At 40.8% G+C, this 12,610-nt stretch overlaps 1 protein-coding gene across 1 annotated transcript; it reads left to right on the top strand.

The window, feature by feature from the left end:
• Positions 1-7,423: 7,423 nt before the first annotated feature.
• On the top strand, positions 7,424-12,610 carry LOC139174546 (phospholipase A2 inhibitor NAI-like). Its single transcript, XM_070764992.1, has 5 exons — positions 7,424-7,541; positions 7,918-8,037; positions 10,693-10,845; positions 11,059-11,205; positions 12,267-12,610. Exons 1-5 carry the CDS (start codon positions 7,487-7,489, stop codon positions 12,425-12,427), a joined length of 636 nt encoding a protein of 211 aa, XP_070621093.1. The 5' UTR covers positions 7,424-7,486; the 3' UTR covers positions 12,428-12,610.

Here is a 12,610-nt window from a genome sequence, read left to right as displayed (position 1 = left end):
AATAAATTGTGGCGTTGAAAGAATTTGTGTCTGTGTATTCTTTTAAGGAGCGTTTGAACACACAGGAAAAGATAGCTTTGATGAACTGGTCATTCCCTCCTCTATGTCAACCTTTCAGAGTATGAATATTCATGGACTCGAATAGACATGGTAACAGGTCAGCCAATAGGAACTGTTTGGATAGACATGGTAACAAGTCAGCCAATGGGGACTGTTTGGAAACTGAAACATAGCAATGAGCCAAGGTGGTGCAGCAGGTAGAGTGCAGTACTGCAGGCCACTAAAGTGGTTCAAATTTCATCACCGGCTCAAGGTTGACTCAGCCTTCCATCTTGGGTAAAATGAGGACCCGGATTGTGGGGGCAAAAGGCTGGCTCTGTTAAAAAGTGCTATTGCTAACATATTGTAAGCTGCCCTGAGTCTAAGGAGAAGAGTGACATTTAAAAAAAAATCGAATATATATATATATACATGTTTGGGCTGAATTTGAAAATTAAGGGAGATTAGGATAGATCTTTTTCGGCCTTATTTTGACCTCATCAGCTAGCCATACCCTCACTGGGACTTGAACCTGCAACCTTTGCCTTGTAAGGCAGAGACGTAACCTCTAGACTACAGTATCCAATCCCTTCAGCTCTGTACCAGGGAAGGGTTACATATTTTTGCGTCGAATCACCCTGGTATATTGAAGGAACATCACAGCTCCTCCTATATATATATATATATGTACTCCATGCTGATGCAGACTGAGCCATCTGGTTTGACCAGGATTACTAAAGGTGGTTCCCACTTCACATGGTCAACTGAATCCCCAAACCTTGGGCAATCAATTTATCTAGCTTGCTGTCTATTTGGGCCCTGTGTGGCTTCATTCTTATGGAGGCAACTTGGGGTGTCCCCATATAATAATAATAATAATAATTTATTAGATTTGTATGCCACCCCTCTCTGAAGACTTGGGGTGGCTCACAACAATAATAAAAAACAATATAACAATGGAACAAAGAAAAGACATATAAAGCCCCATCATTTAAAACCATACAACACATACATACCAAACATAAAATATAAAAGCCTGGGGGAGGTGTCTCAGTTCCCCCATGCCTGGCGATATAGGTGGGTCTTGAGTAATTTGCGAAAAACAAGGAGGGTGGGGGCCGTTCTAATCTCCGGGGGGGAGTTGATTCCAGAGGGCCGGGGCTGCCACAGAGAAGGCTCTTCCCCTGGGGCCCGCCAAACGACATTGTTTAGTCGACGGGACCAGGAGAAGGCCAACTCTGGGGGACCTTATCGGCCGCTGGGATTTGTGCGGTAGAAGGCGGTTCCAGAGGTATTCTGGTCCAGTGCCATGTACTCCTGTCAAACACATCTGTGAATTCTCAAATAAGTTCTTTGATGGTGTCATCCTGGATAGCATGGGTATCAATCACCCCCAGGTCAAGGGATGTGAAGCGGTCCAGGCCAAACAGGCTTGGCAAGATGCTGTCCACTCCATCAGCTTCAGAGGGCCCACAAACCTCTCGAAGGGGTTTTGTTCTGCTCCCTGTGATGGATAAGACGGAGTGCCTGTGGGTTTTACCTCCCAAGGACAATTCCATCTGTCCTTCCATTACCCTGGGGGGGGAATCATTAACCCCCTCAGAGAGGGTTCGCAACTTGGGCGTCCTCCTCGATCCACAGCTCACATTAGAGAAACATCTTTCAGCTGTGGCGAGGGGGGCGTTTGCCCAGGTTCGCCTGGTGCACCAGTTGCAGCCCTATTTGGACCGGGAGTCACTGCTCACAGTCACTCATGCCCTCATCACCTCGAGGCTCGACTACTGTAATGCTCTCTACATCGGGCTACCTTTGAAAAGTGTTCGGAAACTTCAGATCGTGCAGAATGCAGCTGCGAGAGCTATCATGGGCTTTCCTAAATATGCCCATGTTTCACCAACACTCCGCAGTCTGCATTGGTTGTCGATCAGTTTCCGGTCACAATTCAAAGTGTTGGTTATGACCTATAAAGCCCTTCATGGCACCGGACCAGAATATCTCCGGGACCGCCTTCTGCCGCACGAATCCCAGCGACCAGTTAGGTCCCACACAGTTGGCCTTCTCCGGGTCCCGTCAACTAAACAATGTCGTTTGGCGGGACCCAGGGGAAGAGCCTTCTCTGTGGCGGCCCCGACCCTTTGGAACCAACTCCCCCCAGATATCAGAGTTGCCCCCACCCTCCTAGCCTTTCGTAAGCTCCTTAAACCTACCTCTGTCGTCAGGCATGGGGGAATTGACATTTTCCCTCCCCCTAGGCTTATAAAGTATGATTGGTTTCTAAATTGGGGTTTTATAAATTAATTAAATATTAGATTTGTTACATTGTATTATTATTGCTGTGAGCCGCCTCGAGTCTGCGGAGAGGGGCGGCATACAAATCTGATAAATAAATAAATAAATAAATAAATAAATAAATAAATAAATAAACAAATAAATAAATAAATAAATAAATAAATAAATGAAATAAATGTGGTTCCCTTGATAGTCTTTTAGCTGCATGCACTGGAACTTCAGCAGGGTTTTTTTAAATATTTTTTATTTTATTTTACAAATGTGACATACAAGATAAAGGGAAAAAAAACCATACATAAAAACATATATATACAACATTTGGGAAATGAAAGTTTCCCCACTTTTTTTTTTTTGGATATTTGATCAGAGAATTACAATTCTTTTACATAATATTAATTTTTGAATTCTTTTATTTGACGTGTTGCTTTGCATAAATTTTTATTTATTTATTTCTTTTAGCCAATCATAGAATTTTGCCCATGTTTTATAGTAATCTGATTCTTCTTTTCCCTCTAATCTTTTGGATAGCCTGTCCATCTCTGCAGTCTAGTATTTTTTTAATTATTATCTTTTCTTCCAGTATTTTATCTGTTTTCCACTGTTGGGCATATACTATTCTGGCAGCTGTTAGTAGATGTATAACTAGGTATCTTACTTCTTTTTCTAATTTTTTTTATTAAAAATACCCAATAAATATAATTCTGGTTTTTTTCCGATTTCTTCATTTGCTATTTCTTTTAACCAATTAGTTTTTTTAAAAACACCTTGCACTAATTTTCTAATCATGGCCCAGGACACAATTGACCTAGATGCCCTGGTGTTTACTCCCATGCTGTACTATGAAATGTCAATGACTTGGATTTTATTTGCACAAAATGAACTCACTTGCCCTATGGTTGTTTGGTACGTGTTCGTGGGCTTTGCTAGCTCTCTTCTCCTTTCTGGGTCCTGCACTTTCTTGGGACCTGGCAGGCTGGTTTGTATGGTAATCATTTGGTTCACTCGTGCAACAGACTCTCACCAAATGCCCCTTCCTGTCATATCTCTGGCAAATGCCATCTTTGAATTGGCAGGTGGATCTTGGATTCTTACCAAATCACCAGAGAACACAGGTTGTGTCCCTTCTGTTGCCCGGCCAATACCTTCCAGGTGTGACGCTATACAAGGAAATACAGTGGTACCTCATCTTACGAAGGCCTCTTCTAACGAACTTTTCAAGATACGAACCGGTGTTTAAGATTTTTTTGCCTCTTCTTCCGAACTATTTTCACCTTACGAACCCAAGCAGCTGCTGCTGGGATGAGTCCTCGGAGAGGGGCGGCATACAAATCTAAATAATAAATAAAAGAATAAAAAAATAAATGAAGGGGTTTCTTTTTTCCCCTTTTTTGAAGAAAGAAAAGGGAGGGGCTGCTTGGAGTAGGATACATTTTGCAGAGAACAACGTGCTTGCAAAGGAACTGAAAGGGTGTCTTTTGAAGAAAGAAAAGGGAGGAGGGAGGGGCAGCTTGGGGGAGGAAAAATTTTGCAGAGAACAACGTGCTTGCAAAGGAACTGAAAGGGTGTCTTTTTAAGAAAGAAAAGGGAGGAGGGAGGGGCAGCTTGGGGGAGGAAATTTTTTTCAGAGAACAACGTGCTTGCAAAGGAACTGAAAGAGTGTCTTTTTAAAAAAGAAAATGGAGGAGGGAGGGGCAGCTTGGGGGAGGAAAAATTTTGCAGAGAACAACGTGCTTGCAAAGGAACTGAAAGGGTGTCTTTTTAAGAAAGAAAAGGGAGGAGGGAGGGGCAGCTTGGGGGAGGAAACATTTTTCAGAGAACAACGTGCTTGCAAAGGAACTGAAACGGTGTCTTTTGAAGAAAGAAAAGGGAGGGGCGCCCCCCTTGCCTTTCTTCCTTCCCACTCACCCTTTAGCCTAGCCTTGCTTCTTCCACCCGCCCCCTTTAGCTGCTCCTCCCTGCCCTCTGTTCGCCTCCCTTCTAAAGTTTGGGATTTTCCTGAAGGATTTGCACGCATTATTTGCTTTTACATTGATTCCTATGGGAAATATTGTTTCGTCTTACGAACTTTTCACCTTACGAACCTCCTCCTGGAACCAATTAAGTTCGTATGATGAGGTACCACTGTACTTGGCAATGAGGCTCTGCTAGGCACAACTTAGATAATTCTTCACACTAATATGTCATCCTGGATGGCGTGGGTACCAGTCACCCCCAGGCCAATGGATGCGAAGCTGTCCAGGCCAAGCGCTAATTTTCTAATCATGGGACACAATTGACTTAGATACCCTGGTGTTTACTCCCATGCTGTACTATGAAATGTCAATGACTTGGATTTTATTTGCACATAACGAACTCACTTGCCCTATGGTTGTTTGGTACATGTTCGTGGGCTTTGCTAGCTCTCTTCTCCTTTCTGGGTCCTGCACCTTCTTGGGACCTGCCAGGCTGGTTTGTCCGGTAAGCATCTGGTTGACTCGTGCAACAGACTCTCACCAAATGCCCCTTCCTGTCATATCTCTGGCAAATGCCATCTTTGAATTGGCAGGTGAATCTTGGATTCTTACCAAATCACCCAGAGAACAGCCATTATCTTCCAGGTGTGATGCTATACAAGGAAATACTTAGATAATTCTTAGATAATTCTTCACACTAATATTTATTTATTTATTTATTTATTTATTTATTTATTTATTTATTTATTCATTTATTCATTCATTCATTCATTCATTCATTCATTCGTCCATCCGTTCGTTCGTTCGTTCATTAGTTAGTTCGTTTATTTATTTATTTATTCATTCATTCATTCATTCATTCGTTCGTCCGTCCATCCATCCGTCCGTTCGTTCGTTCGTTCATTCGTTCATTCATTAGTTAGTTCGTTTATTTATTTATTTATTTATTTATTCATTCATTCGTTCGTTCATTCGTTCGTTCATTCGTCCATCCATCCATCCATCCGTTCGTTCGTTCATTAGTTAGTTCATTTATTCATTCATTCATTCATTCATCCATCCATCCATTTATTTATTTATTTATTTACTTACTTACTTACTTACTTACTTACTTACTTATTTATTTATTTATTTATTTATTTATTTATTTGCTTATTTAATTTGACTTCTATGCTGCCCAATCCCAAAAGACTCAGAGCGGCTTTTTTAAAATATTATTTATTTAATTTTGTCCAATACACAATAATACACAATGAAGGTAGTAGAGGACACCTTCCAGGGGGGGGGGAAATAGAGAAGGAATAGAAGAGAGAGTATAGAATAAGATAAATCAAAGAGACAATAGAAGAAAGATAAAAGGATAGAAAAGAAGATATATGGGATATAAGAGAGACAATAGGTCAGGGGTCGGAAGGCACTCTAGTGCACTTATGCACGCCCCTTACTGACCTCTTAGGAATCTGGAGAGGTCAACCATGGATAGTCTAAGGGTAAAATGTTGGGGGTTAGGGGATGATACTACGGAGTCCGGTAATGAGTTCCACGCTTCAACAGCTCTATTACTAAAGTCGTATTTTTTACAGTCAACTTTGGAGTTGTTAATATTGAGCTTGAATCTGTTATGTGCTTACAACAGTATAAAAAAACAGTATTAAAAAAAAGGCAGCTTGCAACAGTATAATATGATAAAAGTACAAATAGCAATAAAAAGAAGTCAAGAAAGACAGTAAAATTCTAAAACCCCGATAAAAACTCATGATGGTTATATTATGTACAACAGTAGGACTAGAAAAAAAAGTCCAAAACAATGCAAATAAATGAATGTAAGAATTAAGGTGAAACATAAACAAAAGGGACAAAAGATATAGTTAGCCTTCTCCAGGTCCCGTCGACTAAGCAATGCTGTCTGGTGGGACCAAGGGGAAGAGCCTTCTCTGTGGCAGCCCAAGCCCTCTGGAATCAACTCCCCCCGGAGATTAGAACTGCCCAACCCTCCTTGCCTTTTGCAAGCTCCTAAAAACCCACCTATGTCGCCAGGCTTGGGGAAGTTGATATGCCCCTTAGCTAATAGGATTTATGCATGGTTTGTTTGGGTTGTGTGATTATTTTTTTATGATAAGGGTTTTAATATGTTTTTAATATTGGATTTGTACATTGTGTATTGTGTTGTGAGCCGCCCCGAGTCTTCGGAGAAGGGCAGTATACAAATCTATAAATTATTATTATTATTATTATTATTATTATTATTATTATTATTATTATTATTATTATTATTATGTCAGTACAACACAGCAAACGAGATCACTATGCTGGATTTCATATTTCATCACCAGTCGGGCGCTTCCCAAGCACCTAGGACTGCGTGATGTAGCGGCGAATTATGTTTGCCGATCCCAGTAAAGCGGCCTTTTGCAATTGACAGATGGAGATTTTGTCAATTCCGATGGTTTTCAAATGTCCGCTGAGATCCTTTGGCACTGCGCCCAGCGTGCCAAGTACCACTGGGACCACTTTCACTGGCTTATGCCAGAGTCGTTGCAGCTCGATTTTTAGATCTTCGTATTTCTCTAATTTCTCTAGCTGCTTCTCCTCAATTCTGCTGCCTCCTGGGATTGCGATGTCGATGATCCATACTTTCTTTTTCTCCACAATCACAATGTCTGGTGTGTTATGCTTCAGAATTCAGTCAGTCTGAAGTTGGAAGTCCCACAGTAGTTTAGCTTGCTCAATTTTGACGACTTTTTCGGGCTTATGATCCCACCAGTTCTTGCCACTGGTAAATGGTAGTTCCGGCACAAGTTCCAGTGGATTATTATTATTATTATTATTATTATTATTATTATTATTATTATTATATAAATAATATATAGAGAATTATAGTAAGATATAAAATCAGCTTTAGAAGCTAGGCTAAGCCCCTAGGAAAAAAACCCAGAGTAAGATGTGGAAATATAGTAAACAAAAAAAAATCACATCCCCATTTGACCGCAGAGCAAAATTTACTTTGAGTGTATTTTCTAAGAAAACCGCTATCTTTCCTAATGTAATTTGGCTTCTGTCCTGCCTGAGTTTGCTATCTCTGCCAGCCAATCATTTGGGATCTTATGTTCCACCTCCTCCACCTAATTCTTCAAAAACATTTCCCCCGTTGCAAAGCTGACCAACAGGTAGCTTCAGGAAAGACAGCGGAGTTGACTTCTACCAACATGAGGGCTGCTGGGATTCTTGTCCTTTGTGTCTTCTCCTCCATCTTGTCAACAGGTAAGGAATTTAATTCCCTTAAAACGGAGATGTAGAAACTTCAGGAGACTTCAGGAAAGGGATGGCAGGTTGAGGGACCCTTTGGTAAATTGTTCTACTACAGGTCATTGTCAACATAGGTCCATTTGTTCAGTGGCCATGTGAAGTTACAACAGGACTGAAAAAATGACCTACAAATGTTCCTTTTTTTCCCTTTTTTAAAAATTATTTTTATTAATTTTTAACATCCTTCCACAGATCCTCTGCAGAAAATAACGACAGGGGAGACATGCTTAGTAGACCAGATTATATCAGGAGTCTCGGTCGTAAATGCTAGGATTGCAAAGTATACAAAGTTGATGCTGACTATTGTCGTGACTATGTTTTCTATTTGTAGTGACATCTCTAAAGTGTCTGTCATGTGTTGCCGTTGGAACTGAATGTGGAGAAGAGAAGGAAGTGGAATGCAAGGAAAACGAAGAAGTTTGTTCTATTATAGCTGTTAATACTACGATAAGTAAGTGAAAATTGAGTTTATTCTCAAGCATGTCCATCATTTGATTTCTGAATCATCAAGGAACAACCTGGAAACATTTCTCATTTTTTAAAATAAGATGTACTCTATATATTTATTAGAACATAGACCATCAGTGTTAGAAGGAACCTTGAAGGTCTTCTAGTCCAACTCAATGCTCAAGTAGAAGACACTATACCATTTCAGACAAATGGCTGTTTGGTATCTTCTTAAAAATCTTCCATATGTCACTCATTTCACTGCCAATCAACAGTAAAATGCTAACATTTAGCATCTAGGTTGTCCTAAAACATGATTGAGTTGGGGACTTTTCTTCAATGACTTATCTTGGAGGTTCATCGAAGGATACTTAGTTCATTGTCAATCAACATTAATATGCTAACATTTAGCCTGTAGGTTGTCCTAAAACATGATTGAGTTGGGGACTTTTCTTCGATGACTTCTCTTGGAGGTTCATTGAAGGACACTTAGTTCATTGTCAATCTACAGTAATATGCTAACATTTAACCTGTAGGTTGTCCGAAAACATGATTGAGTTGGGGACTTTTTTTCAATTACTTCTCTTGGAGGTTCATCAAGGGACAGTAAGAGAAGTCCAATGTTATTTGACAGATGTAATTTTTAAAACTTACCTGCATTGACCTCTACACTGGGACAAGAGTGGACAAGTGATGAAACACCTGATGTAGCAATCTACACTTTGCCCTTTTGAATGTGTATCACAAATTAAACAGAAAGAACTTTCATTACTTTGTCAGAATGCAAAATTCATTGTTTTGAAAAACTCCAGGCTCTGCACTTTCCTGTGCTTAAATGTTTCTTGAGAATAAATAAATCTTCAAAGATGTCAACTTCTACAGGAAAGCCAGTGAGATTTAGTAGTTCACATTAAGATTAGGAGCCAAAAGATCAAAATTATTTATTTATTTATTTGTTTGTTTGTTTGTTTGTTTATTTATTTATTTACTTACTTACTTACTTACTTACTTACTTACTTACTTACTTACTTACTTACTTACTTACTTACTTACTTATTTATTTATCAGATTTGTATGCCGCCCGTCTCCATAGACTCGGGGGGGCTAACAACAATAATAAGACAATATAAACAAATCTAATATTTAAGTTAATTTAAAAACCCTAATTTAAGAAACCAATCATACGTACAGACACACCATGCATAAATTTTATAAGCCTAGGGGGAAGGGAAAGTCTCAATTTATTTATTTATTTATTTTCTTCAAGTTTTATGCCGCCCTTCTCTTTAGACTCAGGGCGGCTTACAACCTGTTAGCAATAGCACTTCTTAACAGAGCCAGCCTTATTGCCCCCACAATCCGGGTCCTCATTTTACCAACCTCGGAATGATGGAAGGCTGAGTCAACCTTGAGCCGGTGATGAGATTTGAACCGCTGACCTTCAAATCTACAGTCAGCTTCAGTGGCCTGCACTACAGCACTCTACCTGCTGTGCCACCTGGGCTCTCTCAAAATCTAAATCAATTAAAACTAATGAAAACACACTTCAGAAAAAAAAATGATTATTAAGATATAGTAGCATTGGCCATCTTCAAATTAGAGTATCTTCAAAAAGCTGCTGTTTATAAGCAAATGCTTGTAGTTTTGTTTTAACCAATTCCCCCATGCCTGACGACAGAGGTGGGTTTTAAGGAGCTTACGAAAGGCAGGGAGGGTGGGGGCAACTCTGATATCTGGGGGGAGTTGGTTCCAAATGGTTGGGGCCGCCACAGAGAAGGCTCTTCCCCTGGGTCCCGCCAAACGACATTGTTTAGTTGACGGGACCTGGAGAAGGCCAACTCTGTGAGACCTAACTGGTCGCTGGGATTCGTGCGGCAGAAGGCGGTCCCGGAGATATTCTTTGCAGCTCCAAGAACTAGTATAGTGAGAAATATGTTGGGTTAGAAAAAGGGCGACTCAGCCACAGAAGTTCACTGAAGAGTTTGGGTCAGTTAAACTTTCACAGCTGTTTTTCAGGGAAAAAGTAACAAGTGGAAGTGCTATGAGCTCCTAAACAAAAAACGTATATATTTCACAAAGTGAAATAAACACATGTATTTGGCTATTATTTTTCAATAAAATACAACTGCCAAATTTCATTTCATTTATTCATTTGTCCAATACACAAATACATAGGAAGAAAAATAGACATGTAGTAATATACATAAGGGTAAAGTGAACTTAGAGGAGAGGATATATGAAAGAAAGAAAATATATATGATAAGTGAGAGAAAGGAAAGACAATTGGACAGGGGACGAAAGGCACACCGGTGCACTTATGTACGCCCCTCTTAGGAACCTGGAGAGGTCAATCATGGAGAGTCTAAGGGAGAAGTGTTGGGGGTTAGCGGTTGACACAATTGAGTCTGGCAATGAGTTCCACGCTTCGATAACTCGATTGTTGAAATCATATTTTTTACAGTCAAGTTTTGAGCGGTTCGTATTAAGTTTGAATCTGTTGCGTGCTCTTGTGTTGTTGCGGTTGAAGCTGAAGTAGTCATTGACCGGTAGGACGTTGCAGCATATGATCTTGTGGGCAATACTCAAATGAACATGTCTGATATGCATGTCTTTGTTTAGTGTTGAGTTTCATATTCTTTTTAAAAATTCTCTTCTGCAGCCAATGCTTCAGTGAGTTTAATTATCAAGGAATGTTTAAAACCTGATGACTGTATTGATGGCCTCTTCAGCAGCACAACAGTAGATGGTAGATTTGAAGTAGCTAGAGTTACCTGTTGCAAGACTGATGCTTGCAATGTAGGATCACTTCTGTGTAAGTATCTATGCTTTAATACAACCTTTTCTAGCATTTAAAAAAAAAATACTCTTGCTTGTTGGGAAGATTCTTTGGTTTATTGATTCCCTCCAGGCTGGAATTGAACTCAAGTATTTGAAAAGAATGTCAACATGGAGGAGGCTTTGATAGTCATTAAAAGGTTTGTGGTTATCATGAAACTTTGCTAACTGGAATATTTCCCTCCTACAGTGGAAGCTCATGAAACACTGAAACCAAATGGGTTAAAGTGCCCAGGCTGCTTTGCACTAGATGAGGATCACTGTGAAGCTAATCAACCTGTAAACTGCGTTGGTGAAGAAGATCAATGTCTTACCATAACTACTTCCACACAGGCTTGTAAGTAGACTTTTCCTTCCTTCCTTCCTTCCTTCCTTCCCTCCCTCTTTCCTTCCTTCCCTCATTCCTTCCTTTCTTCCCTCCTTCCCTCTTTCCCTCCTTCTTTCCCTCCTTCCCTCCTTACTTCCTTGCCTCCCTCCCTCCTTCCTTCCTTTCTTCCATCCTTCTCTCCCTCCTTCCCTCTTTCCTTCCTTCCTTCCCTCCCCTTCTCCTTCCTGCTTTCCTCCTTCCCTCTTTCCTTCCTTCCCTCCCTCCTTCCCTTTTTCCTTCTTACTTTCTTCCCTCCTTCCTTGCCTCTTTCCTTGCCTCCTTCCTTGCCTAGTTCCCTTCCTCTTTCCTTTCTTCCCTCCTTCCTTCCTTCTTTCCTCCTTCCCTCTTTTCTCCCTCCCCTCCCTCCATCCTTTCTTCCCTCCTTCCTTCCCTCCTTCCTTGCCTCCTTCCCTCCCTCTTTCCTTTCCTCCTTCCCTCTTTCCTTCCTTCCTTCCCTCCCTCCTTCCTTCCTTTCTCCCCTTCTTCCTTCCTTGCCTCCTTCCCTCCCTCTTTCCTTCCCTCCTTCCCTCCTTCCTTCCCTCCTTCCTTCCCTCCTTCCCTCCCTCTTTCCTTCCTTCCTTCCCTCCTTCCTTTCTTCCCTCCTTCCCTCTTTCCCTCCTTCCTTCCCTCCTTCCCTCCTTCCTTCCTTGCCTCCCTCCTTCCTTCCTTCTTTCCTTCGTTCCTTTCTTCCTTCCCTCTTTCCTTCCTTGCCTCCCTCCCTCCTTCCTTCCTTGCCTCATCCTTCCTTTCTTCCTTCCTTCCTCCATTCCTTCCTTTCTTCATTCCTTCCCTCCCTCCCTTGTTTTAAAAACATTAAGCAAGATTATTCATTTGGAGAAACTTTATCAAACAGTTTATATACGATAACCAGATTTCTATCCGTTTTTTCCAAAGCTCTTTATGGTTCCATAAAGGCCACAAAAACATCGAGGCCAAACAGTACAAATAACAAAGAAACAACCTGCATTGTTTTATGCTGTCTATGCTACGGAATCTCATATGCACCTTTTCTGCCTTTCTCTTATCCCCAGTTGGAAATTTCACTGAGAAGTCCACATACCAAGGATGTACAATAAAGAAGTCATGTTCCTACCCGTTAGGATACAGTGAGGTAGCCAATGGGCTGATTAACTTCAATGTCACCACCCTGGAATGCAAGGACGCCTCTCCTCCGGAACCTGAGCATCAATGATCGCTGGCAAGAGCCAAATCCTGTTTGCAATGATTAGAAAATTTGCAAACAATGGGAAAACTGGAAATTGGGGGGAGAAATGGTGAAACACCATGTTTTGAGCCCACAGATTAATAACATTTGTGTTTCCAGTCTTCCAAGTCCACAGAATCATCTTAAAAATAAATTGCTGTGAAAAAGGAA

The sequence above is a fragment of the Erythrolamprus reginae genome, chromosome 11, assembly GCF_031021105.1.
Source record: "Erythrolamprus reginae isolate rEryReg1 chromosome 11, rEryReg1.hap1, whole genome shotgun sequence".
NCBI classification, from domain to species: Eukaryota; Metazoa; Chordata; class Lepidosauria; order Squamata; family Dipsadidae; genus Erythrolamprus; species Erythrolamprus reginae.
Note: the sequence above shows the minus strand (reverse complement) of the source record. Positions and strands in the feature narration are given on the sequence as shown.

What these genes read in the sequence shown, in the direction of transcription:
- LOC139174546 (XM_070764992.1), top strand. Translation starts at nt 7,487, where the DNA reads ATGAGGGCTGCTGGGATTCTTGTCCTTTGTGTCTTCTCCTCCATCTTG. An exon ending in CTCCTCCATCTTGTCAACAG is followed by an intron (nt 7,542 to 7,917) that starts GTAAGGAATTTA and finishes TTCTATTTGTAG; the next exon opens with TGACATCTCTAAAGTGTCTG. An exon ending in AGCTGTTAATACTACGATAA is followed by an intron (nt 8,038 to 10,692) that starts GTAAGTGAAAAT and finishes TCTCTTCTGCAG; the next exon opens with CCAATGCTTCAGTGAGTTTA.